Consider the following 24956-nt stretch of genomic DNA (forward strand, 5'->3'; position numbering starts at 1 on the left):
ACTGATGTCAGCTAAGAAGCCGGAGACAGTGAGCATGTGGCTGTGCTGGGTGTGGGTGCCTGTCTGCTCCCGGGGCTAGGGGCTTCATCACCGCACAGCTGCCTCCAGGGCTAGGACACTTAGATTTGGCTCACCCAAGCCAGTCCCTGGCATGGAAGTGGGTTTTCTCCATTACTGTGGCCACTCAGGGCCTATCCCTGGAGCTGGGGTAGGGTTGCTCCCTCCCCAGACATTCAGCAGTTACACAAAGAACTGTGACCTGCAAGGCACAGAGAGCCACACGCTTGGTGGCAGCTGTCCTGCTGGCGTTTCACAGCCCTCGTTTTGACAGATCCGTGTGCACACCAAGAGCCTTCTGCCTGCCCAGGGAGCCTCCCCCGGGCTCTGTGTCTTGGCCTCTCCCTGCCCTGTAACAGTGTCCCTGAGGCACTGGGAGGGGAGCAGGTGCAGTGATGAGCGAGGATGAGACAGTATTTCTGGGACAGGAACTGGTGCGTTGGTGGTCACGGGTTCCCTGGCGCCACCATCTCACAAGGATGGGGTCACCGTCCAGGCTGCTTGCCAGCCATGTCCACACCTAATGCACACGGCGGTCTGAACTGATGCGTCTGCACACGCGACAGCAAATGTGATCTCAGAGATCTCGGGCTTTCCTGCAGTCAGGCCCCTGGCTGGGAACTTGGGTGTTCTGGAGCCTGCCATGCTGAGGTCATCCTCCATCCCTGCTCCCAGGGCAGCCCCGGCCCACCCTGTCGCTATGCAATGTGCTGTGTTACAAGGCATGAGACTTCTTTCAGCTCTGCTGTTACACTGCGGATGCAGCCCCTCACTTCCTGCCAACTCCTGTGCAGGACCTGGCCACTGTAGCTGTGTGTGTGTCTGTATCTGTGTGTCTGTGTGTGTGTGTGTACCTGTGTGTGTCTGTGTGTGTGTGTCTGTGTGTGTGTGTACCTGTGTGTGTCTGTGTATCTCGCGTGTGTGTCTGTGCTGCAGGTTTGTACATCTGTGTATCTCTGTGTCTGTATCTGTGTGTCTGTGCATGTATCTGTGTGTGTCTGTGTCTATGTATCTGTGTATCTCAGGTCCAGCGCAGTGTATCCAGGCAGTCCGTGCATCCGTGTGCATGTCCGTGCGGCATCCGTGCGTCCGGCGCGCGATCCGTGCGCTGCGGTCCGTGCGTGCGTGTCCGTGACATCCGTGCCCGTGGCATCCTGCAACGCGGTCCCGCATCCGTGCATCCGCGTGCAGTCCCCATCCTGTATCTGCATCCTGCGTCCGGTAACGGTGTGTGTCCATTGTGATCGACATCCCCAACCGTGTCCGTGCGTATTATCCAGAGTGCATCCAGGCATCCTGCGCCCGTGCGTCCTCAGTGCGTCCGGTATCCATGCGCAGGTTCTCAGGCACATCCAGGTCTGCAATCTGCATCCGCTGGGTCCCTTGCGGTAATTACTGCGTCCTGTGTGCATCCGTGTCCGTGCGACCCGGGTGGTCCATCCCCCAGGTCTGCGTGTGGCACCAGGTGCGGTCCAGGCGGTGTGCGGTCCGTGTGTTGTGTGTGTACCTGTGTGTGGTGTGTGTGTGTGTCTGTGTGTGTGTGTACCTGTGTGTGTCTGTGTATCTCGCGGTGTGTCTGTGCTGCAGGAGGGGCTGTCGGCAGGTGTAACCGTGGCATCCTGGCTGGAGGGCCTCGCTGGGAGAGCTCGGAAGGGAACAGAATGTTCACTGCGCATTTTGTTCGTAGGGAAAGGCTGTCTGCGGTCCTGGGCCGCCTCCTCAGAGGTGAAGCTGGAACTGGCCGGGGCGCGGCCTCCACGATCCCCGCCTCCCGCCCGCGCCCGAGACTCCGCCGCAGCCCGAGCCGCCGGGGGCTGGGGGCGGGGCGGAGGAGGGGGCGCTGGGCGGGGCCGGGGCGCTGTGGCGGCTGGCCAGGCGTGGCCGGGAGGGGCGTGGCGTGGGCGGGGCCCAGCCGGGGGCGTGCCTGGGTGGGGGACCCGCTGCTGCAGCGCGGAGCTTTCCCTGAGTTCTCACTTCGAAGGCTGTGCTCCGCTCACCATCCAGAGCGGAGATTCGGACCTTACACTAACTCCCGGAGAAAGACCAGCAAGTGCGCAGGTAAAGTGCACTTGCTCCGCCGTCGGGAGGAAGGAGGCGAGGAGCCAGCCTAGCCTGGGACCAGGCAGGGAGAGTTTACACAGCCCCGGCTGAGTCGCGGCTTAGGAAGCAAGGCAAGTTCCCCTAAAGGTCACTGTGCACAGACGGGCGCGATGGAGCAGACCTAGCGCGGCTGAGTCCGCCTGGGCCTGCAGCGGCAGCAGCTGCCCCCTGAGCCCCCCCACCCCACACAGCTCCCTGGCAGGCGACCCAGGAAAAAGTCGCCGCCTGGTGGGCCATGAGGTCATGGGTGGGGGGAGTTTGGAAGCGTTCAGACGGCAAATGTTCCACTTGAACTCCAGGGCAGCATCTGGCACAGAGGGGCCTCCTAGCCGTGAGCCGTGGTCAGGCGTTTCCTTAGAATGGAATGCACTGGAGTGAAAACACTAAATCCCTCAAAGCCGCTTCTCTTTACTGTGGTCACACACAGTGAAATCAGTGGGCATTAGTGCAGCTAGCTCTTTTCAAGGACACAATGTTAAGCACAGGCAGCCTGGTGTGTGGACGCTCTGGGTTTGCAGACCCAGGCAGGGGCCAAGGCTCAGGACAAGTGCCCGGTGCTCCCTTCCCACAGGGCGAATCAGAGCCTGGAGCCCGGTGGTGAAGCTCCCCAGGTGACTCTAACGTGCAGTGCATTTTGAGGAGCACTACTTAGACCAATGTGATAGTCTACAATGTGTAGATTTAGGGTGAGTGATTCTGCGGAAAAGAAACGCGAGGCTGTTAGCAGTTGTGGGCAGCTGCTGTCTACCTAAACCAGCTGCGGTTTGCTTGCTCGGTGACGTGAGCTTCGCGGGGTGGGCATGGTGTCTGCCATCCAGGACCCTGGGACGGGGCCTGCCAGGGCAAGGAGCTGGGCATTGAACGCATCTGGGGATAACTACCTCTCATGGAAGAACGAATGAGGATTGAACCTGAACACAGAGGTGAAAGAGCTGAGTAGACTGCAAAGAATTGCACAAAAACTGCTTGTTCTGCAAATTTAGTTTACAACACTTGAGTGCAGTTCACATCGGTGTAATGTGATTTAGGATCATAAGTCCCTAAAATTTCATTACACTGATGAAAAGCAGATGCCTATACTGTTCTTGTTTTATGAGACGACCAGAACCTCCAGCCCCTGGGGCAGCTGAGATCTGAGGATATCAGGAATACCAGGAATGGGGAGGTCCTGGCTGTTGCTGGAGACCCAGCAGCATGACACCTGTGTCACCTGGGTCCCGTTTCTATGCTGGAGTGGCAGGCAGCAAGGAAATATTTTGAGTTTGATTGAGGCCATATGCATGTTGGAAAGGTTACTGTGGCTGAGTGGTTGGGAGCAGCTGGGGGGGTCAAGAAAGCCACTGCCAAGGCCTTCCCACTGAGTGTGGTTGCCAGGCCGGGGCAGGGAAGCAGTGGTGAGTTGCAAGGGGGATTCCACTTTGGTGATGGGTGATGGATGGTGGGATCAGTCACCAGGGCCCCTGGGAAAGGCCAGGTGTGGCTTCAGCACTCTGGAAGTTTTGGGTACCTTTATGTCTAGGGACACAAGAAAGTAGATGGACACAGTGGTTTGGGCTGCAGAAGAGAGCTAGGGGGCCACCTGTCCGCAGGTGAGGATGAGGTCTCTTGGGAGTAGAGAGAAAAGGGAGGCTTTTAATTGCTAGTAGTGGAAAAAGTGGCTTGCAATGGAGATAAAAGCTACCAGAGAGGGGAGGAAAGCCCAGAGCCTGGAGGCCGGGGCAGGATCTGGGGCAGGGGCTGACCCAGTGTAGCATTCCCCATATGCTGGAAACGTGAGAAGAGACTCCACAGGCCGGAGCTCCCTCAGCTCCTTGGGGCCTCTGGCTGTACCAGCTCATTCGCTGGCTGTTGGTTTCTGCAGTGTTGATGTGGGGTTCTGTCACCGACCTGCACACAGCAGGCTTGTCGCGGGCTGTGGCTCTTGCGCCGGCCACGCGCGGGACCCGAGCAGTTTGGGCGGAGCGCGGCGGGGTCCATGCGGGTCAGAGCCGTGGGGAGGTGCGGCTGGCGCACCTGTGCTCTCGTCCGGCCACCCGCTGAGGCGTCGGGGGGCGCATTCCGCAGGGCGGCGGGGGGCAGGTCCGGTGTTTCGAGGAGCGTGGGACACAGTTTCCAAGCTGGCCTGAGGGACGGGCGAAGGGACACCGACCTACAGCGGCAGAGCTCGGGCCAAACTGCCGGCAGCTGGGGCAGCGGAGGGGGTTTGCACCGCGGAGGGGGGCCCGGGCCCCGGGCGGGGAGCGGGGCTGGGCGGCCGCGTCCCCGGGTGCGCGTTTGCTGGCGCTGCTCGTTTCTCCCCGGGAGGTGCGCCCGGCCTGCGGCGGGGCGGCCAGTCCCTGGGGGTCCCTGCGAGCGGCCTCCCGAGGCCCCTCCCGGGCCCCGCCGCTCCTCCCAGGCTGGAAGGCGGCGAACTTTTTCAAACCAGAACAGAAAACAGATGGAAAGCCACGATGTTTGGCTTAACGTTCTAGAAGCTTTTAACCAAGGTCACATGTTGCAGAACCCACCTGAAGGGATACACGGTCACACTCGCGGCCTCGGTCCCGGCCCGAAGCGGGGGGCAGCGCGCCCTACACTGCCCTCTGCGGGACACCTGTCTCAGCCCGGGCCGCCTGAGGAGGAGGCTGACCCCCGGACGGGCTTCTTCAGGCCCTGGCCGCAAGGCTCTCCCGCCCCTCCCTGGGATCCGGGAACTAGAAGGAAAGCTTCCAACGCAACGGTCCTGCGGCCACGGCCGGGCTCCCGAGGCACGGCCACGCCCCCGGCTCACAGCCACGCCCCCGGCTCACAGCCACGCCCCACAGACAGACCGCCTCCAATGACAAGCCACGCGCTCGGAGACACGACCACGCCCCAGGAGACACGGCCACGCCCCGGAGACAAGCCTCGCCCCCAGAGACGCGGCCTCGCCCCGGAGACACGACCACGCCCCAGGAGACACGGCCACGCCCCGGAGACAAGCCACGCCCCAGGAGACACGGCCACGCCCCGGAGACAAGCCTCGCCCCCAGAGACACGGCCACGCCCCGGAGACAAGCCACGCCCAGGAGACACGTACACGCTCTCTGAGACAAGCTCACTCCCCAGACACGGCCACGCCCCGGAGACAAGCCACGCCCCCAGAGACACGGCCACGCCCCGGGGACAAGCCACGCCCCCAGAGACACGGCCACGCCCCAGCACAATACGTAACGAAGGAAAGCTCAACGCAACGGTCTCGCGGGCTACGGCTGGGCTCCTGAGGCACGGCCACGCCCCTGCTCACAGCCACGCCCCCGGCCTACAGCCACGCCCCCACAGACAGACCAGCCTAACACGCTTTTCTCACGCGCTCGAGACACGACCAGCCCCAGAGACACGGCTACTGCCTCTGGAGACAAGCCTGCCTCCCCTGTAGAGACGCGGCCTGCCCCGAGACACGACTAATGCCCCAGGAAAGACACGGCCACGCCCTGAGACAAGCCACACCTCCCCAGGAGACACGGGCTACGCCCGGAGACAAGCCTGCCTCCCCAGAGACACGGCAGGCTACATACGCCCCGAGACAAGCCGCCCCAGGAGACACGGGCTCACGCCCCGGAGACAAGCCTTCCTCCTGCCTCCCCAGAGACACGGGCAGCCGCCCGGAACAAACCTCGCCCCCAGAGACGCCCGGCCTCGCCCCGGAGAACTGACCGCCCAGGAGACACAGCCACGCCCGGAGACAACCGCCCCGGAACACGGCCACGCCCCGAGACAACCTCGCCCCCAGAACCTGGCCACGCCCCAGAGACAAGCCACGCCCAGGAGACACGGCCACGCCCCGGAGACCTCGCCCCCAGGGGGCAGCCACGCCCCGGAACAAACCACCCCAGAGACACAGCCACGCCCCGGGGACAAAGCCACGCCCCCAGAACACAGCCACGCCCGGAACCAACCACGCCCCCAGAGACGCTGACCACGCCCGGGGACAAGCCCACGCCCCAGAGACACGACCGCCCGGAACAAACCCGCCCCGGAGACACACACTGACACCTGTGGGAAGCAGCCAGGCCCCCAAGGGCAGGCCGCATCGGGGAGACAGCCATATACTCCTGCGGACCCAGCCAGGCCCCCTACAAAGCACAGCCAGGGCGGTTTCTCGCTGGAAGGACGCCTTGGGCCTGCGCAGCGCGTTGGAACGATTTGGGGCCGAGCAGCGCGTGGGGACGCCAGCATTCAGTGACGGGTGTTTTCTCTGGATGTGGGACTACTAATCCCACCAGAGGAAGAGCTGGCTGCGGAGAACTGCCTTTGAACAACCAGGTTTCACCGCAGCGCGAGCCATAGTCCTTCGTTCTTAGCGGTACTATGTCAGATGTTTAAAGAACTCGAATAACAATGTTCTTTTTGAGGCAGGTTTCGTTCTTGTTGCCCAGGCTGCAGGTGCAATGGCGCGATCTCAGCTCTGCAACCTTCGCCTCCAGGTTCAAGCGTTTTCTGCCTCAGTCTCCCGAGTAGCTGGGATGACAGGCTTTGCCTTCGCACCACCAGCTAGTTTTCGTGTTTTTGGCAAAAAGCAGGTGCGTACTCCTGTTGGTCAGCCTGGTCTCGAACTCCCAACCTCAGGTGATCCGCTCGCCTCGGCCTCCCAGATTGCTGGGATTGTAGGTGTGAGGCACCGCGCCCGGCCACAGCGTTCTTGGGATTTACGAAGACGCTGTTTTCCCCACGCTGCTGGTCGCCGCCACTGTGAAGCCGGCTGCGGCGCTTGCTCCCGGCTATCGTTTCGCAGGGCCGAAGTGGGAGGGCCGCGGCCCCGGGGCGCACCCGGGCGGGGAGTGCTCAGGGCGGCCTGGCTGGGCCCCTCCCGCCCTCCTGCCGGGCGCCAACCGGACTCCGCCAGCTCGACCTCTGCTCCGAGTCCCTCAGACCCACCGGCCGCGGGCCCAGCCTTTTTTTTTTTTGGCGCGCCGGTACCAGCGGGAAAGGCCGGGCTGCCTGGACCCGGGCAGGGCGCGGTGACCCGGCCCGGCTTGAGCGCCGGCAGCACAGCTCTCGGGGCTGCTCCTGCTTCACACCCGCACTGCTGGGGCCTTTTCTTGGGCTGAGCAGGTGACGGTGGCTCCTGGACCCAGTGGAGAAGGGCCCAGGCGTGGAACCCCGTCCCCTCCCCGGCAGGGCAGGTGTCAGGACCACGCCCAGCGCCGCACCCTGGCCTCTCTCCGTCCTGGCACCGGTGCGGTCCCCCCCGCCCTGGGTCCGGCTGCGGGAGGCGGGGCTCGGGGCTCGGGCAGGCTTGGTGAGCGTCCGGCGGGCACGGAAGGCCATGGCTGGGCGTCGAGGGCCTCGGAGAGACGGTGCTGGCAGCAGGAGGGGCCGGGAGGAACGCCCCCATTCCCCACTCCCCCCCACCCCCACCCCACCCCACCCCACCCCACCCCACCCCCACCCCTCACTTTACCCCCACCCCCACCCCACCCCCATTTCCCCACTGGGTCCTGAGGGCGGGGCACGGCTGCAGGCGGGAAGAGCGCAGAGCTGTAGAGGGGGCAGCAGCCGCCCGCCCACGAACGATTTGGGGCTGGGTGTGAGGACTGGAAGGTTCCACCGACTCTGTACCATCTTTTTTTTTTTCCTAAAAATAAGCCACAACCATCTATTTTTTTCTTTCTAAAATTTGGTGACGACTTGGTCACTTCGGTGGAGTCTTGCTTGGAAGGAAGGTCCTGGGCGCCGTCGCGGGGAGGACCTGGAGGGGTGGGGTGGGGCTGTCGCGCCCTCCGCCCTGTGCCGCTGGCTTACGGCTCCCCGGTCCTGCTCCCCCAGCTGCAGGTGTCCCTACGGGCGGGAGCTCTGCCCAGGGTGGCCCTGCCCTAGGCAAGTCAAGCGCCTGCAGCTAGCAAAGAGCAAAGAAACCAGGCTGACGCTGTGGTTCCTGTGAGGGTGCAGCCCGCGGGCCTGGGGCAGGAGGGTCACAACAACAAGAGGACAGGCTGTGTGCCTGGGTGTTGGGATGTGTGTTAGGGTGTTGGGGTTCCCTAGAAGATGGTCTGTATGTTAAGGTGTTGGGGGTCCCCCAGAGGACAGGCTCTGTGTTAGGGTGTTGGGCTTCCCCAGTGGACGGGCTGTGTGCTAGGGTATTGGGGTCCCCTAGAGGTTGAGCTGTGTGCTAGGGTGTTGGGGTCCCCCAGAGGATGGGCTGTGTGGTAGGGGGTTAGGGTCCCCCAGGGGATGGACTGTGTACCAGGGTGTTGCTGTCCCCTAGGGGACAGGCTGGGTGTTAGGGTGTTGGGGTCCCCCAGAAGACAGGCTGTGGATTGGAGTGCTCCATCATCTTCATGAGAGGCGATAACCAGGTGGGACCAGGAGGAGTGAGGGTGTGTCTGGAAGAACTGGATGAGGAATGAGTGAGAAAGAGGGAGAGGTCTGGGTGAGCAGAGGCCTCTGTCTCCCATGGAAGAGGCAGGAAGTGGGGTGGAATGAGAGCCCCTACTCAACCCCCGACAACCACTGATCTATTCCTCATTTATACAATTTTGCCATGTCAAGAATGTTGTAGTTATGGAATCAGAGTAAATGCTTTTTTTCACTGAGGATTTTCACTCTGGATTCCTCTATGTTGCTGTGTATGAATGGTCTTTTCCTTTTGATTGCGGCGTGGTCCTCCCGGCATGCATGCAGCACAGCCTGTTTCACATTCTGTCCCTGGGGAATCCCTAGGGACAGACGGCTAGGTGGCTTCCAATTTTTGATATAGCTGCTATGAACATTTGAGTGCAGGGTTTTATGTGAATGAAAGTTTCGTTTCTCTGGGATTAATGTCCAGGAGTGCAATTGTTGGCTGGTAGTTGCAATTTTAGTTTTTTAAAAACTGTCAAACTGCTTTCCAGAGTGGCTGTGCCAATTTGCATTCCCATCAGTGATTAAGGGTAAGGCCAGCCTCTGAGTCCTTGTGTGAGTATTTGTCTCTCTGTTTTCTTTCTTTATTTCCTTCCTTCCTTCCTTCCTTCCTTCCTTCCTTCCTTCCTTCCTTCCTTCCTTCCTTCCTTCCTTCCTTCCTTCCCTTTTCCTTCCTCCTTCCTTCCTTCCCCTTCCTTCCTTCCTCCTCCCTCCCTCCTCCCACTCCCTCCCTCCCTTCCTTTTCCCTTCCTTCCTTCCTTCCTTCCTTCCTTCCTTCCTTCCTTCCTTCCTTTTCTTTCCCTCCCTCCCTGTCTTTCTCTTTTTAGTTATTTATTTTTGAGATAGAGTTTGCTCTTGTCTCCCAGTCTGGAGTGCACTGGCGTGATCTCGGTTCACTGCAATTTCTGCCTCCTGGGTTCAAGCGATTCTTCTGCCACAGTCTCCTGAATAGCTGGGATTACAGGCACCTGCCACCACGCCTGGCTAATTTTTGTAGTTTTAGTAGAGACAGGGTTACGCCATGTTGGTCAGGCTGGTTTCAAACTCCTGACCTCAGGTGATCTGCCCGCCTCGGCTTCCCAAAGTGCTGGGATTACAGGCGTGAGCCACTGCGCCTGGCCTGTTTTCTATCTCAGCCTTTCTGATAGGTGTGCAGTGATAGCTCAGTTTTAATGTGCATTTCCCTAATGGCTCGCGATCTTGAACGTCTTCTCATGTGGTTAGTTGCCATGTGCATATCCTCGTTAGTGAAATCTTTGCCCATTTTACTTTTTTTTTTTTTACTTTTGAATTTGAAAATCATTTAGGAGTGGTGAGAGGGAAGATTCTTGCCTTGTCTTCCTGAGAAGGCTTCAGGTTTCTCACCGTTAGGTGTAATGTTAGCTCCACGTCTTTTGTAGATGTTCTTCGATAGGTTTGAGGACGTTCCTCTCTATTCCTAGTTTTCTTAGAGATTTTGTTTTATCATGAATAGGTGTTGAATTTTGTTAAATGCTTTTCTGCATCAATTGATATGGTCATGTGATTTTTCTTCTTTAGCTTGTTAATATGGTAGATTACATTGATTGATATTTTTCACAGTTTTATTGAGATTATAATTAAATACCATATAATTCACTCATTTAAAGTGTACAAATTCATACCTGTAATCCCAGGACTTTGGGAGGCTAAGGTGAGAGGATCATTTGAGCCCAGAAGTTTGAGACCAGCCTGGGCACCATAGCAAGACCCTGTCTCTACTAAAAATAAAAAATTAGCTGAGCGTGATGCTGTGTGCCTGTGGTCCCAGCTACTTGGGAGCTGAGGTTGGAGGATCACTTGAGCCTGGGAGGACAAGACTGCAGTGAGGCGTGATTGCACCACTGCACTCCAGCCTGGGCGACAGAGGGAGACCCTGTCTCAAAAAAATGTACAGTTTAATGGTTTTTTTTAGTATATTCACTGAGTTGTGTGACCATCACCATGATCAATTTTAGAGCATTTTCATGAACCCAAGTGAAACTCCACGCTATTAGCATTTGTTCTTCATTTCCCTCCAACCTTATCCCCTCCCCTAGCCATAGGCAGCAACTAATTTATTTTATTTTATTTCCCTATGGATTTGCCTGTTCTGAAGATTTTATGTATACATAGAGTCAGGCAATATGTGGCCTTTTATTGTTGCTTTGCTCACTGGTGAACTTTCCAAAGGTGATCCATGTTTTAGCATGTGTCAGACACCAATCATTTTTATTGTCAAATAATCCACTGGGTGTATATACCACATTTTATTTATTTATTTAGTAATGCACATTTGGGTTATTTGCACTTCTTTCTTTTCTTTTCTTTTTCTTTCTTTCTTTCTTTCTTTCTTTTTCTTTCTTTCTTTCTTTTCTTTCTTTCTTTCTTTCTTTCCCCTTCCTTCCCTTCCTTCCTTCCTCCTTCCTTTCCTTCCTTCTTTCCTTCCTCCTTCCATTCCTTCCTTCCTTCCTTCCTTCCTTCCTTCCTTCCTTCCTTCCTTCCTTTTTCTTTCTTTCTCTTTCTTTTCCCTTCCTCCCTTCCTTTTCTTTCTTTCTCTTTCTTTTCCCTCCCTTCCTTCCTTCCTCCCTCCCTCCCTCCTTTCTTCCTTCCTTCCTTCCTTCCTTCCTTCCTTTCTCTTTGTTTCTTTGTTTCTTTCTTTCTCTTTGGGACAGGGTCCTTGCTCTGTCACCAGGTCCTGATTGTACGTTGACTCCTCCAGCCTCCACCTCCTGGTTTGGTGATTCTCCTGCCTCAACCTCCCAAGTAGCTGGGATTACAGGTGCCCACCACCATGCCTGACTAATTTTTGTGTTTTTCGTAGAGACAAGGTTTCACCATGTTGGCCAGGCTGGTCTTGAACGCCTGACCTCAAGTGATCCCCCTGTCTTGGCCTCCCAAAGCGCTGGGATGACAGGCATGAGCCACCGTGCAGGGCTGGGTTGTTTCCACTTTTAGGGTACTGTGAATAATGATCCTATTAATGTTATTGTACACGTATCTCTGTGGACATATGTTTTCATTTCTCATGGGCATATTCCTACACATGGAATTGCTAGGTCATATGGTAGCTCCATGTTCAACACTGATTGATTTTTTTGAATACTGAACCAGCCTTGCATTCCTGGAACAAACCCTACTTAGTTATGTGTGTAGTTCTTTTGATATATTACTGAATTCCCTTTGCTAATATTTTGTTAAAGATTTTTGCACCATATTCATGTGAGATATTGGCCTGTAATATTTTTTCTTTGTACTGTATCTGATTTTGGTATCAGGGTAATATTATCTTCATAAAACTCACTGAAGGTATACCTCATCTTCTGTTTCCTGGAAGAGATTGTATAGAATTGGTGTTAATTTAAATGTTTGGTAGAATTCTCTAGTGAAACCATCTGACCCTAGCAATTTCTTCTGTAAAAATTCAAATTTAATTTACTTAATAGAAATTATAGAGCTGGCCGGGCGCGGTGGCTCAAGCCTGTAATCCCAGCACTTTGGGAGGCCGAGGCGGGTGGATCACGAGGTCAGGAGATCGAGACTATCCTGGCTACCATGGTGAAACCCCGTCTCTACTAAAAATACAAAAAACTAGCCGGGCGTGGTGGCGGGCGCCTGTAGTCCCAGCTACTTGGGAGGCTGAGGCGGGAGAATGGCGTGAACCCGGGAGGCAGAGCTTGCAGTGAGCCGAGATCACGCCACCGCACTCCAGCCTGGGAGACACAGCGAGACTCCGTCTCAAAAAAAAAAAAAAAAAAAGAAATTATAGAGCTATTCAAATTACCTATTTTATATTAGATGAGTTGTAGTAATTTGTGCTTTTTGAGGAATCGGACTAAGTTTTCTAACTTATGTATGTAAAGTTGTAAAATGGCAATCTAATATACCATTATTATTCTTTGATGTCTTCAGGGTCTGTAGTGGTCTTTCCTGTTTCATTCCTGATATTAATAACATTCATTCCCTGTTTTTTCTTTGCCAGTCTTGCTAGAGGATTGCTAATTCTGTTGATACTTTCAAAGAAGCTGCTCTTGGTTTCACTGATTTTTTTCTACTGTTTTTGTTGATTTGCTTTCTATTTCTTTGATTTTTATTTTTTTTAATTTTTTAATTTTTTTTTTGAGATGGAGTCTCACTCTGTCGCCCAGGCTGGAGTGCAGTGGCCGGATCTCAGCTCACTGCAAGCTCCGCCTCCCAGGTTCACACCATTCTCCTGCCTCAGCCTCCCGAGTAGCTGGGACCACAGGCGCCGCCACCACACCCGACTAGTTTTTTGTATTTTTTAGTAGAGACAGGGTTTCACTGTGTTAGCCAGGATGGTCTCGATCTCCTGACCTCGTGATCCGCCCGTCTCGGCCTCCCAAAGTGCTGGGATTACAGGCTTGAGCCACTGCGCCCGGCCTATTTCATTGATTTTTAATCTCAGCTTCATTATTTCTCAGTTCTGCTTGCTTTGGGTTTATTTTCCTCTTCTTTTTCGAGGTTCTTGAGATGAGAGCTTATATTATTTTTCGAGACTTGCTCTCCTTTTGATACTAGCATTTATGCTGTAAACTTCCTCCCATCACTGATTTCACTGTGTTCCGCCAATTGTGATATGTTGTATTTTCACTTTCATTCAGTTCAGTATAATTCTGATTTCCCTTGAGACTTTCTTTTTGAATCCTGGATTATTTGGAAGTATGTTTAATTTCCAAGTGTGCAGATTTTCCTCCTCTCTTTCTGTTACTTATTTCTAATTTGATTGCATTGTGGCTATAGAGTACTCTGTATGATTTCAATTCTTTTCAGTTTGTTGAGGTTTGGTTTATGGTCCAAAGTGTAGTCTATCTTGGTATATGTTCTTTAGGCACTTTGTAAGAATATTCTGCTGTTTTTGGATGGAGTGTTCCATAAATATTGATTATATTCTATTGGTTGTTGGTGGTGTTCAGTTCTTCTATATCTGCACTGATTTTCTGTCTAGTTCTATTAATTGCTGAGAGACAAATGTTTAAGTCTGTAACTATAAAACTATAATTGTCTTTCTCCTTTTAGTTCTATCAGTTTTTGCATTAGATATTTTGCGGATCTGTTGTATTGTGCATATGTGTTTAGGATTTCTATGTCTTCTTGGTAAAGTGACCTTTTCATCACTACAAGATGCATCTCTCGGTGCCTGGTAATTTTCTTTGCCTTGAAGTCTAGCATATGTTATGTGAATATAACCTCTCCTACTTTATTTGGATTGATGCTTGAATTATATATCTTTTTCCATCCTTTTACTTGCACCCTACCTATATTGTTATTTAATTTTATTTTTCAACTTTTATTTTAGATTCGGGGATGCATGTGCAGGTTGTTACAAAGGCATGTTGTGTGACACTGAGGTTTGGTGTACCACTGAACCTGTCACCCAGGTAGTGAGCACAGTACCCAATAAGTAGTTTTTCAAGGCTTGATCTCCACCCCCTCTCCCTGCTCCAGTAGTCCCCAGGGTCTGTTGTTCCCATCTTTATGTCCATGTGAACCCATATACTGTTATTTTAGAAGTAAATTTCTTACAGACCTTGCATAGTTGAGTCATATTTTTAAATTCACTCTGCCAATCCATCTTTTAGTTGGTGTATTCAGACCATTTACATTCAATGCATTTTTCTGATATGTTAGAGCTATGGGTAACTTGAACATTTTTTTAGAATTCCATTTTGATTTATCTATAATGTTTCTTGGTGTATCTCTTTTATAGCTTTTTAAAGTCATTGCTCTAGGTATTAAAGTATATATACACGTTACTTGTCACAGTCTACTGATGCCATCATTTTATCAGTTTGAGTAAAATCAAGAAAACTTACCTCCTTTTACATCCTTTACCTCTCTCATTTGTTATAGAATTGTCTTGACGATTTCATCTGCATACATTGATAAACGCATCAAAGAGTGTTATAATTTTTGCTTCAAATATTCAACAGAATTTAGGAAAATCAAGAGGAGAGGGAAAATGTATTTACCTATGTATAAATGTTATTCAATAGCATGTTATCAACAGTTGATGACAGAATTACTTCCATTCTCTGAATGAAAACAGCACATGATGCATCTGTTAAGAATCTTGCTAGGACTGACCTTTTGTTTTTTTCCTTTGAGATGCGGTTTCGCTTTTGTTGCCCAGGCTGGAATGCAATGGTACGGTCTTGACTCACTGCAACCTCTGCCTCCTGGGTTCAAATGATTCTCCTGCCTCAGCCTCCCAAGTAGCTAGGATTACAGGGGTCCTCCACCACGCCCGGCTAATTTTTGTATGTTTAGTAGGGGTGGGGTTTCACTATGTTGACTAGGCTGGTGGCAAACTCCTGACCTCAGGTGATCCACCCATCTTGGCCTCCCAAAGTGCTGGGATTACAGGTGTGAGCCACCACACCCAGCCTGGACTTTTTATTTTATTTTATTTTATTATTATTTTTTGAGACAGGGTCTCACTCTGTCACCCAGGCTTGAGTGCAGTGGCACAATCCTGACTCATTGAAGCCTCGACTTTCCTGGCTTAGTGATTCTCCTACCTCAGCCTCCTGAGTAGCTGGGACTAGAGGCATGCACCACCGTGCCTGGCTAAGTTTTTGTATTTTTAATAGAGATGGGATTTTGCTACGTTGCCTACGCTGGTCTCAAACTCCTGGGCTCAATCAATCTGCCTGCCTTGGCTTCCCAGTGTGCTGGGATTACAGGCGTGAACCATCACTTCTGTCCTTACCTACATTCTTTTACCTTCCTGGTGTTCTAAAATGTATTCTTTCATTTTCCCTTTCTGTTTAGAGAACTTCATTTAGTCATTCTTTTAGGGTAGGTCTGCTGGCAATACATTTTTAGTTTTCTTTAATCTAAAAACATCTTGGTTTCTCTTTCACTGGATATAGGCTTCTGGCTTGCCTGTTCCTTCCTCTCATTACATGAAAAATGTTACGTCACTTTCTTCTGGCCACCATGGTTCCTGTCATCTGAATTGTTTTTTCCATGTAGGGACATTTTAATTTCTCTCTTTAGGACGTTTTTCTTTGCTTTTAGTTTTTAAAATTTTGCCCTCTATATGTGTTGGTGTGGATTTCTTTGCGGTTATCTTGTTTGGGGTTTGCTTAGCTTCTCAAATCTGTAGGTTTATGTCTTTTGCCACATTTAGGAAATTTTCAGCCATGACGTCTTCAAATACTTTTTAAGCTACATACTCTTCATCATCTTCTTCTGGCATTTGGATTACATGGAAGTTAGATCTTGTGTTATGGTCCCACAGGTCTCTGAGGTTCTGATAAATTGTTGTAGACTATATTTTCTCGATTGTTCAGATTGAGTAATTTCTATTGTTCTGTCTTCCACTTACTGATTCTTTTCTCTGTTCCCTCCGTTTTACTGTTGAGCTCATTTTTGCATTTAAAATTTTGCTATTGTGGTTTCAGTTTCATTTGGCTCTTATTTGCTGAGACGTTCTGTGTTTCATTTGTTTCAAATGTGTTTGTTATTGCTTGTTGAACCGTTTTTATTTTGGCTGATTTAAAAATATTTTTTCAGATAATTCTAACATCTCCATCATCTTGGTGTCGTCGTCTATTTTCTTTCAAGTTGAGATCTTCCTGGTTATCACTATGGTAGGTGGTTTTGAGTGAAACCTGCATATTTTGAGTATTACATTATAAGACTCTAATCACCACTTAAACCTTCTGTTTAGCTGGCTTCCCTTGACACTGCTCCAGCAGAAGGGCCTGACATTGCTGCCAGATAGGGTTAGAAGTTCAGGTTCCCCAAGATGGGGACGGATTCCCCCTTATTGCTGGGTGGGTGTGGGACCTCTGCCTCTTACTAGGCCTCTGCTGATATCACCCTGGCTGAGTGGAATGGGGCATCTCATTACTGCTCATTACTGACCTCTAGTGACACCACTGGGGGGTGGCCTCATTACTGCTGAGCAGAAGTGAAGGCCCTGACACCCCATTTGGCCGCCTCTGACACCATGTCAGCAAGGAAGGAGAGGGGTCCCTTTTACTGCAGGGCAGGGATGAAGTCCAGGCTCCTCACATGGTGGTCCCCACTTAAGCCATTGGGGGAGGAGTGTGTAGGGAGGAGGTGGAACTCCCTAGCACCCAGCAACCGGTGAATGTCCAAACTCCCTACTCAACCTTTTACGAAGCATCCGTGTGAGGACTGGGGGCCAGGCACTGTGTAATATCTTTTGGAGGATGCCCACTCAGCCTTTGCTCTCCTGAGTGGATATGGGTCTACTGTATTAGGCTGCAGTAGAACAGATATTGTCTAAAAGCTTTCTGTCTTGCTAGGCTACCTATTTCCTGGTCCTTTGGCTGGGGGCAGGCTTCTCTTGGGGCTTTTTGTTCTAAACGTCAGGTTTTTAGTTGTACTTAGCAGGAAGAACAGGGGAAAAAGTAGGTCTTCTCTGTCTTCCTGAAAACCCAAGTCCTGAGCTGTGTATTTTTAGTGTTGGCAGATAGGACAGTACGTTTGCATGTCAGTTTGTGAGGTTCAGGATGGGGAGGGATGCAACAGTGCAGTCTGGCCGGGGGTGGGAGCAGGTGGGCTCCACTGTACCTGGCAGGGCTGTAGACAAGTGTGTCCTTGAGAGGCTGGGCTTTTATTCTCACTGCTTCTAGTTTTGCCAGCATGACTCTTCTGGGACGTTTTGCTCTTGGAGACATTCCTCACTGTCGCCCTACTGTGTTCTGAATCCCAGTGTCTGACTCCAGCTTGGGCTCTGGCTTGGGTTCAGCCAATAGGAGACTCTTCTGGGCGATTAGGGGATTAGGGAAGGGAGGATGCCGCACTCTTCTTTGGGGTATCTCTTCTGGGGCTCCAGCTCCTTCCAGAAGTGCTCAGAGTAGCTTCTGTTTCCTTCTTGGACCTTGGCTGATTCGGTCAGTAAAGGGAGCAAGAGGCAGAGGCAGCAGCTGGGAGTGAAAGGGGGATGGGTATGTGGGGTTTAAGAGGGGAGTGGAGGACAGCAGGTGCGTATACTGCCTGGGGAGGTGTGGTGGGATTGCTGGGCAGTACTGGGGCCCACCTGGGGTTCCTCATATGATGTCATCTGCAGGCATAGGCAGCAAGGAAGGTTTTCTACAGCCATGTTCAGCGGCTGAGAAGGGTTGGGATTTGGCCATGGGTGGCAGACTCCAGGGGCCCATGGTCCCCACCTCCTGGTGTTCACACCCTGGTTTAGTCCTCTCCCTTTGAGTGTGGGCAGGCAGGACCCAGGACTGACCTCCAGCTGACAGGATACAGCAAAGTGGTGGATGTCTCCCTGACACGTAATAGCCTATAAAACTCTGCCTCACTGCTGCTCGCTCTCCAGATGCTCCTTGTTGCCTGAGAAGGCAAGCAGACATACTGGAGGAGCCCACATGGTGAGGATGCAGGAGCCTGTTGGGGTGAAGGGGGCCTCTGAGGGGGCCTCCTGTAACAAAACACCATTCTTGCATGGCTATGGGCCAGCAAGAAGCTGCGTCCCTGAGTCCTGCAGCCACCAGGACGTGGATCCTGTCTGCACTGAGTGACCTTGGCAGCAGATTCTTCCCCAGTTGAGCTTCCAGATGAAATCACAGCCCAGTGGCCCCTTGAGATCCCAAGCAGACAACCCAGTTGAGCCACCCTGGCCTTGACCCACAGAAACTCTGAGATTATACACATGTGTGCTTTTAAACCTGTATACTTTGTGGTGATTTGTTTTGCAGTAATAAAAAACTCGTTTATCAGGTAAGTTTGAGAGAATGATTTGGGGCAAGTAAGAGGAGGGTGTTTGCTGGACCACAGAGGTTCCACTGGGAAAGAGGGGAGTGAGGCCTTGGAGAAGGGACATGGCCTGAAAGAGAGTGGACATTTGTTGTACTAAGGGTGGGTGGTATGTTCCTGTGTGAGTCCATTCATGCTGCTGTAACAAAACACCGTAAACTGATGACTTACGCCACAAACATCATTTCTCACAGTTTGGGAGGCTGTGAAGTCTCAGATCACAGCACCAGCAGATTCAGCGTCTGGGGAGGGCCCACCTCCTGGTTCACAGACAGCACCTTCTCACCGTGTCCCCACATGGTGGAGAGAGGAGCCGAGGTTTCCCATGACTCTCGGAAGGGTCTGGAGAGCTCTACCCTCAGGGCCTCTCCAAATCCCAGTCACCTCCCTGACACCCCACCTCTGAACACCATCCCATTAGAGGGGAGGGTTCCAGCCTCCGAGTTTGTTGGAGGGCACATACACAGTCAGTTTGTGACAATTCCAATGGCATGTTCTTCTAAAGAAGCTGGGTGTTTTAGGAGGGGCAATGGCATCCTGGAACTGTCAATGGAGAGCAGGAGGACCTCCTCTGAAGTCTCAGCAGGACCAGTTACATAATTTGTGGGGCCCTTTGTTAAAAAACCAGGGAAAATGCCATTAATGGTACTAAAATATAAAGTTTTCTCTTTTTTTCCATAGTCTCTCTCTCTCTGCTTGTCATGGTGCTTTTAAATTGGTATTTAATGTCATTATTCTAAATAAAAAAATTTAAATTTTAAATTGTTACTATTACTTTTACTAGTCATCTTTATATCATGCCACATCAGTTTTAAATGCAAATACTGAAACATTTAGCTCGTGTGTGGAATTTGTGGAATTGGACTTTTTTGTAGCTGGTGTGTACATTTGTACTTTGTTCTTACCAGGCAGTGGAACCATTGTATAAAACAAATGCAGCTGCTTTATCTCACTTTTATGATACAAGAACATTCTGCCGACATGGCCTGCCTTCGGCTCACTGGTTTGTGAGTGATCACTCTCAGCATAAGTGGTTGGTTAAAGCAGGGAAATACCAGTGGTGAGAAGGATCTACGGACTTCCTTGGTCGTTCAGGTTTCTTCAAATGTCATGTCTTTCTGTATTTGAAGTCCGTTCTGGCTCCACCAGGAAGTGTGTGTCTGGGGCTGTCAGTGCCCTGTCCTACTCAGCGGTAGACATGACACGCCTTGTACTTGCTTTGAGTCTCAGCAAACTCCTGTCATCCTGGGTCCGCTGGAATTCTGTGCTCCTAGGGCATTGTGAAGGTGACTAGGACTGGCGATGCACTATTGTGCTAACTCCAGCCCCAGCACGTGCCTCTGCATCTCAGTGCCAGAAATCCAACTCAGCCAAAGTGCACACTGAGTCCTGGCTTCAGGGCAACCCTGCACAGCAAACCAAGCGGCTGCAAGGCCAAAGGTCATTTCTGGTGCTGTAGGATGCTGGAAAAGGTAAAAAATAAAATGGTTAGTGGTTTGAAATATAAGCCCCAAAGTAGGACAGCAAAACCTTACAAGTATAGGAATAGTTCTTACTCTTATGGTGGGTACTATTATATTCTCACCAGAAAAATATTAATTTGCTAAATGCAAAAAACGTAAAAATCACAGAAGAGACAAAACCAAAGGAAAAGGACCCCATGGGTACCGTCGCCATCCAGAGGTAGCCATGTTTTGGAGGGTGTGTCTTTTGGGCTTCTGTTCTATGTATGTAATTTATAAATACTTATTTCAATAAAAACATCACAGTGTACCACGTGCCTTAGTCTTTCCACATCCTTAGCATTTCCCAATAGCAAGAACCATCCTTTAGATCATTTTTAATGTAGCACAGAATTTCATGCTGTGCACACATCACAATTTACTTAACGGGCTCTCTGTTGCTGAACACTTAGGCCATTGCTAGTGTGTCCAGAGTTGGTTCCTTCTGGTGGGTTCTTGGGCTCGCTGACTTCAAGAATGACGCTGCAGACCTTGGCGGTGAGTGTTACAGCTCTTAAAGGTGGCACAGACCCAAAGAGTGAGCAGCAGCAAGATTTATTGTGAAGAGCAAAAGAACAAAACACCCACAGCCTGCAACTGGAGCCCAGCGGGCCGCTGCAGCTGGCTGGAGGGGGGGTGGTCGGTTTTTAGTCCTTATTTGTCCCTGCCCACATCCTGCTGATTGGTCCATTTTACAGAGTGCTGATTGGTCCATTTTATTACAGCGTGCTGATTGGTCCATTTTCCAGAGTGCTGATTGGTGCGTTTACAATCCTGTAGCCCGAAAAGTTCTCCAAGTCCCCGCCCCACCCAGGAAGTCCAGCTTCGCTTCTCGCTAGTGTGAAAAGCTCCTGCGTGGCTGGGACGCTGGAACTCGGGAGCGCCTCCGTGGGAGCGGCCTTCCCACTGTGTGGACTTCCGAGGTGCAAACGTGAGTCCCCGTGTGCCTTTCATCACGAGTGGTTTTTTCTGGCTGCCCTAGAGAGAAGACTGGCGGTGGAGCATGCATCTGGAGGGCAGAGACGGCAGGCGGGACCCTGGCACACCGGAGGTGGAGCTCCTGCAGACGTCCGTGCCCCCGGGACTCGCTGAACTTGCCGCGGGCAAGCGCAGGCCTCCGCGGGGAGCCGGCGGGGCTGACCCCTCGCTCTCCTGCCCCAGCGGGGCCGCTGGGCAGAGCTCCTGGGCTCCTGCAGGCCAGGAGTTTGCTTCCTTCCTCGCACAGGGGAGGTGAGTTTGAAATAGTGCCGTCTTGTAAATGTGGACTTCACGAAGATTGGGTTTCCGTGAGCATCCTTCCCCCACGTTTGTTGTGGGAAACATTTCCAGAAACTTTCCAAGAATTTTTCCAGCGTTAGATCCCTTTCCTGGCTTAGTTTCTGATGACTGATATTTGTAAAATGTGATGAGCTTAATTTAGCTCCAAAAGATAATACAAATAGAAAAGAGAGTTTGTAACATGAAGATTTAACACCTAGTGTATTATTTAAGGTATTGCAATTATTCTGCAGTGTTGGAAAGTGTACGTCTCTTAGGACATGCTTTATTTCTATACATACAGCAAGTGGAACTAAGTAGTTTCATGTCAGAAAAGTCAGAATTTACATAAAAGGAAATTCAAAAATAATTTCAACATTTATTTTAGATTCAGGGGTTAAATGTGCAGGTTTGTTACCTGGATATGTTGTGTGATGCTGAGGTTTGGGGTACGACTAATCACCCGGGTAGTCAGCATGGTACCCAATAGTTAGTTTTCCACCCTCCCTCCTCCCGCCCCCGTGTGGTCCGAGTGTCCCCTGCTGCCTTCTTTATATCCATATGCACCCCGGGGTTAGAGCCCACTTATCATGAGAATATGTGGTAGTTTCCTGTTCCTGTGTTAACGCGTTTGGATAATGGCCTCCAGCTACATCCATGTTGCTGCAAAAGACATGATTTCATTCTTTAAGAGAAAATTTTGATACATCTTTAAATATTTACTTATGTAAAGACAATGAATGGATTTTACATGTCAATCCTTATACTCCACATCCATAATTTGCAGTTCACGTAGATGTCCTTGTAATGAGAAAAGCAGCATCCTATGAGTAGATGTCTCTGCCTGTCTTTATTGGGGCATATCGATTACATGGCAGATCTGAGGAGCCTTGTTCCCACAGCCGGAGCCCTGACCCCTGCAGTACTGTTGGTCTCTCCAGCCTTTAACAAAGCACCGCAGAACTGCATGCGGGTGTGGTGTGTGCTGCTGCTGTGACCCTGCCCCCTCCGGGGGGAGCTCCCCAGCCTGCGTGCTCATACTTTCACTGAGTGTTTCTACTGACTTAGAGTCTATGCTGTCGTTTTGCAAATGGTGAAACTTCGCTCTTTTTGGCAACGTGTTTCGAGGTTTCTCTATGCTGATGCCTGTAGCTCTCGTTCATTCTTGTGAACTCCTTGCATGGAATTTCATTATGTGAACATGCCACCATTCATACATGTTCTCCTGTTGACGGCTTTTCAGTTCCTGCTCCTCACCCCCCCAGCGTATACTATTAAAAACAGCCTGCAGTAAATGTTTTCTGTTATACACTGAATGTGTTTGTTTCTCCCAGATTCGTATTGAATATTCTGAGAATTAACTTTCTCTGGTCCCATGTTGCAGGATCTTCTCCCAGCGAGAGGCTTGCCTTTTCCTTTGCTTTCAAGAGTGTTTTGTTGGGAAGTGTCTAATATGGCCAGAAGGACTGCATGGCCGTATGCATGGGGAGGCAGATGAAGCAGCAGGATTGTCCCAGCTAGGATGTGAGTGATGGAAGGCTAATGTTCAGCTTCCAGTGAGACAAGAATCAGGAAAACCAGATTCCTGATATTTGCAAGTTCTTTGACCTCACTTCTTGCTTCGATGTACGGTGTACCAGGGGCAGACTGGGACCCGTCATGAGCTCCACAGTTAGGAGGCCCTGGGCACCCAGGCAGGATTCCAGGTGGAGGAGAAGGGAGGGCGTGGAGAGGTGCTGACGGGTGCAGGAACGTGGGGGCGAGAGCTGGCAGATGTGATGGTCCAGTGAAGGGAGGGCTGAGGGTGCCCTGACCCCACAGCCTGCCCAGGGCACGGGGAGGGGGTGTTGGGATGGCACTGGCAACTACCTAGGCTGAGTGCGGAGATGCCAGAAGGTGCCACCCGTGTCCGCAGGCTTGAGCCCTCACGAGTGAGCAGCACCTCCCATGTGGAGCTTCTCCCCGGAGGAGGAGCAACAGGGAACTGCAGCCTCAAGGGGCGGCTCTCAGCACCACGAGGAGAATGGAGGAGAATGGCGTGTTGGCCCAGCCCACCCACGGTGAGGAATCTCGGGGGAAGGGCTCACGGGTGTGAATGTCTGAGTACGGAGGGCACAGGCTGTTGCCCACGTGCACCTAGGCGAGCCGCCTGAAACAGCACGCTCACGGGCAGGTGTGGGGCCGTGTCGCCTGGTGGCCATGTGTGCAGTATCCCAGCACTGTCATCTCAAGCTGAAGGTTACTGAAGGGTTTTATTACATTTTGCCTTTCTTGTTTCATGAAAATAGGCAGAAAATGAAAAAACAAAACAAAACAAAACAGTATTCTTATTAGAGAGAAGATACGTAAGTCTTTGAACCTAGCATAGGTGGGAGTCTTAGGTATGTGGAAACCTGCAAACCCCTTAGCCTCCGTGAAGTCGAACCCATCTATTACGGGTTCAGTTGTGGAGAATGACCAGAGTGAAAGAACACTATGAGATGCTGCAAATAGATTGCTTCAGACTGTGTTGAAAAGGTAATTTGGGGCACTGAACTGGCCTATGTTTTAGCTCTCAGGGAATCATCCGCTTGCAGCCTAGTTTTCTGTCGTTTGTGCAGGGGAGAAGCAGGCAGAGGCTGCAGCCTGCTGTGTGCCCTTTTTCCTTTGGCTCCCAGGCAGCTCACCTGAGCTGCCTGGGATTTCTTGGGTCAGTTTCATCACCTGTATACAAACTGATAAGTAGGTATTTTCTTAAAATGATTAAAATCTGTATGAAACAAGGCAGGATATACATATAAAGAAAGCTGGAAGGGAGAGTGAATTCATAATCTATTGCCAGGTAACAAATTTCTCCCAAATTTAGCAGCTTAAAAGAGTACATATTTATTTTCTCAGTTTCATGGGTCAGAAATCTGGGCACAGCTGACCTAGGTCCTCTGCTCAGGGTCTTCATAGGCTGGGACAAGTTGTCAGCTAGAGCCGTATCATCTCAGTGTTCAGCTGGAGCAGGATCCGCTTCTGAGCTCATCTGTGTGGTTGCTGGCCGGCTGTGGTTCTTCCTGGGCTGTTGGATGGATGGGCTCAGTTCCTTGCTGGCTGTTGACTGGAGGCCACCTCAGCTCCTTGCCAGGGGCCTACTCCATCTGGGCAGGCACAAGGGATAGTCTTTTGTGACCTAATCACAGAGTGACACCATCCCTTCTTCTGTATTCTGTTGATTAGAAGCTAGTCACTAGGTCCAGCCCACACTCAGGGATGGGATTGTGGGAGGGTGTGAGTACCAGCAGGCCAATTCCTGGGAGCCACTCAGGCACCACTGACCCCAGAGATGAATCGTGGTGAAGGAAATTGTTGTGAAAAAGTTGGAAATGGAACACAAAGATGGTTGGTGTCTTTTATAGGAAGTGAAGGGAGGTCTGGAATCCTTCCAGGTTGTCTGCATTTTTCACTGTTTGCAGCTCATCAGAAAGCTGACAGTAATGCAGATGACTCTCTTCCCTAGAAGTAAAGTTGGATTGTGTCTGTGGAATGCATTGTTCAGTTTTGCATTTATTTGTAAGTTCAATTCAACATTGTCACCCAGGCTGGAGTGCAGTAGTGCAAACTCAGCTCACTGCAACCTCCGCCTCCCAGGTTCAAGTGATTCTCCTGCCTCAGCCTCCTGAGTAGCTGGGACTACAGGCACTCGCCACCACATCTGGCTAATTTTTGTATATTTAGTAGAGACGGGGTTTCACCATGTTGGCCAGGATGGTCTCGATCTGCTGACCTCTGTTCCACCGCCTCAGCCTCCCAAAGTGCTGGACTACAGGCGTGAGCCACCGCTCCTGGCCTAATTCAGCATTTCTAATTGCCTGTGTATGTGTGGTTTTTTGCATCTCATCAGTTTCCTCTGATTGATGAGTTAAACAAAAGATTGACCTGCATTCATTTTATGTT

The 24956-nt window shown here is 51.4% G+C and overlaps 1 protein-coding gene across 2 annotated transcripts in view; it reads left to right on the forward strand.

Annotated features, from left to right (window-relative positions):
• Nucleotides 1-2029: 2029 nt before the first annotated feature.
• Nucleotides 2030-24956, forward strand: part of OCA2 (OCA2 melanosomal transmembrane protein) — a 346597-nt gene continuing 323670 nt past the window's right edge. Inside the window, exons 1-2 of one of the 2 annotated variants that reach the window (XM_003900679.3) lie at nucleotides 2030-2115; nucleotides 20761-21008. In XM_003900679.3, coding sequence (XP_003900728.2) covers nucleotides 20782-21008 — 227 coding nt within the window. In that variant the 5' untranslated portion in view covers nucleotides 2030-2115; nucleotides 20761-20781. Of the gene's footprint in view, nucleotides 2116-20506; nucleotides 21009-24956 lie in introns of those variants that run through there. The other variant, XM_017960451.3, reaches the window with a different exon arrangement.

The sequence above is a fragment of the Papio anubis genome, chromosome 7 (assembly GCF_008728515.1).
Source record: "Papio anubis isolate 15944 chromosome 7, Panubis1.0, whole genome shotgun sequence".
Lineage (NCBI taxonomy): Eukaryota > Metazoa > Chordata > Mammalia > Primates > Cercopithecidae > Papio > Papio anubis.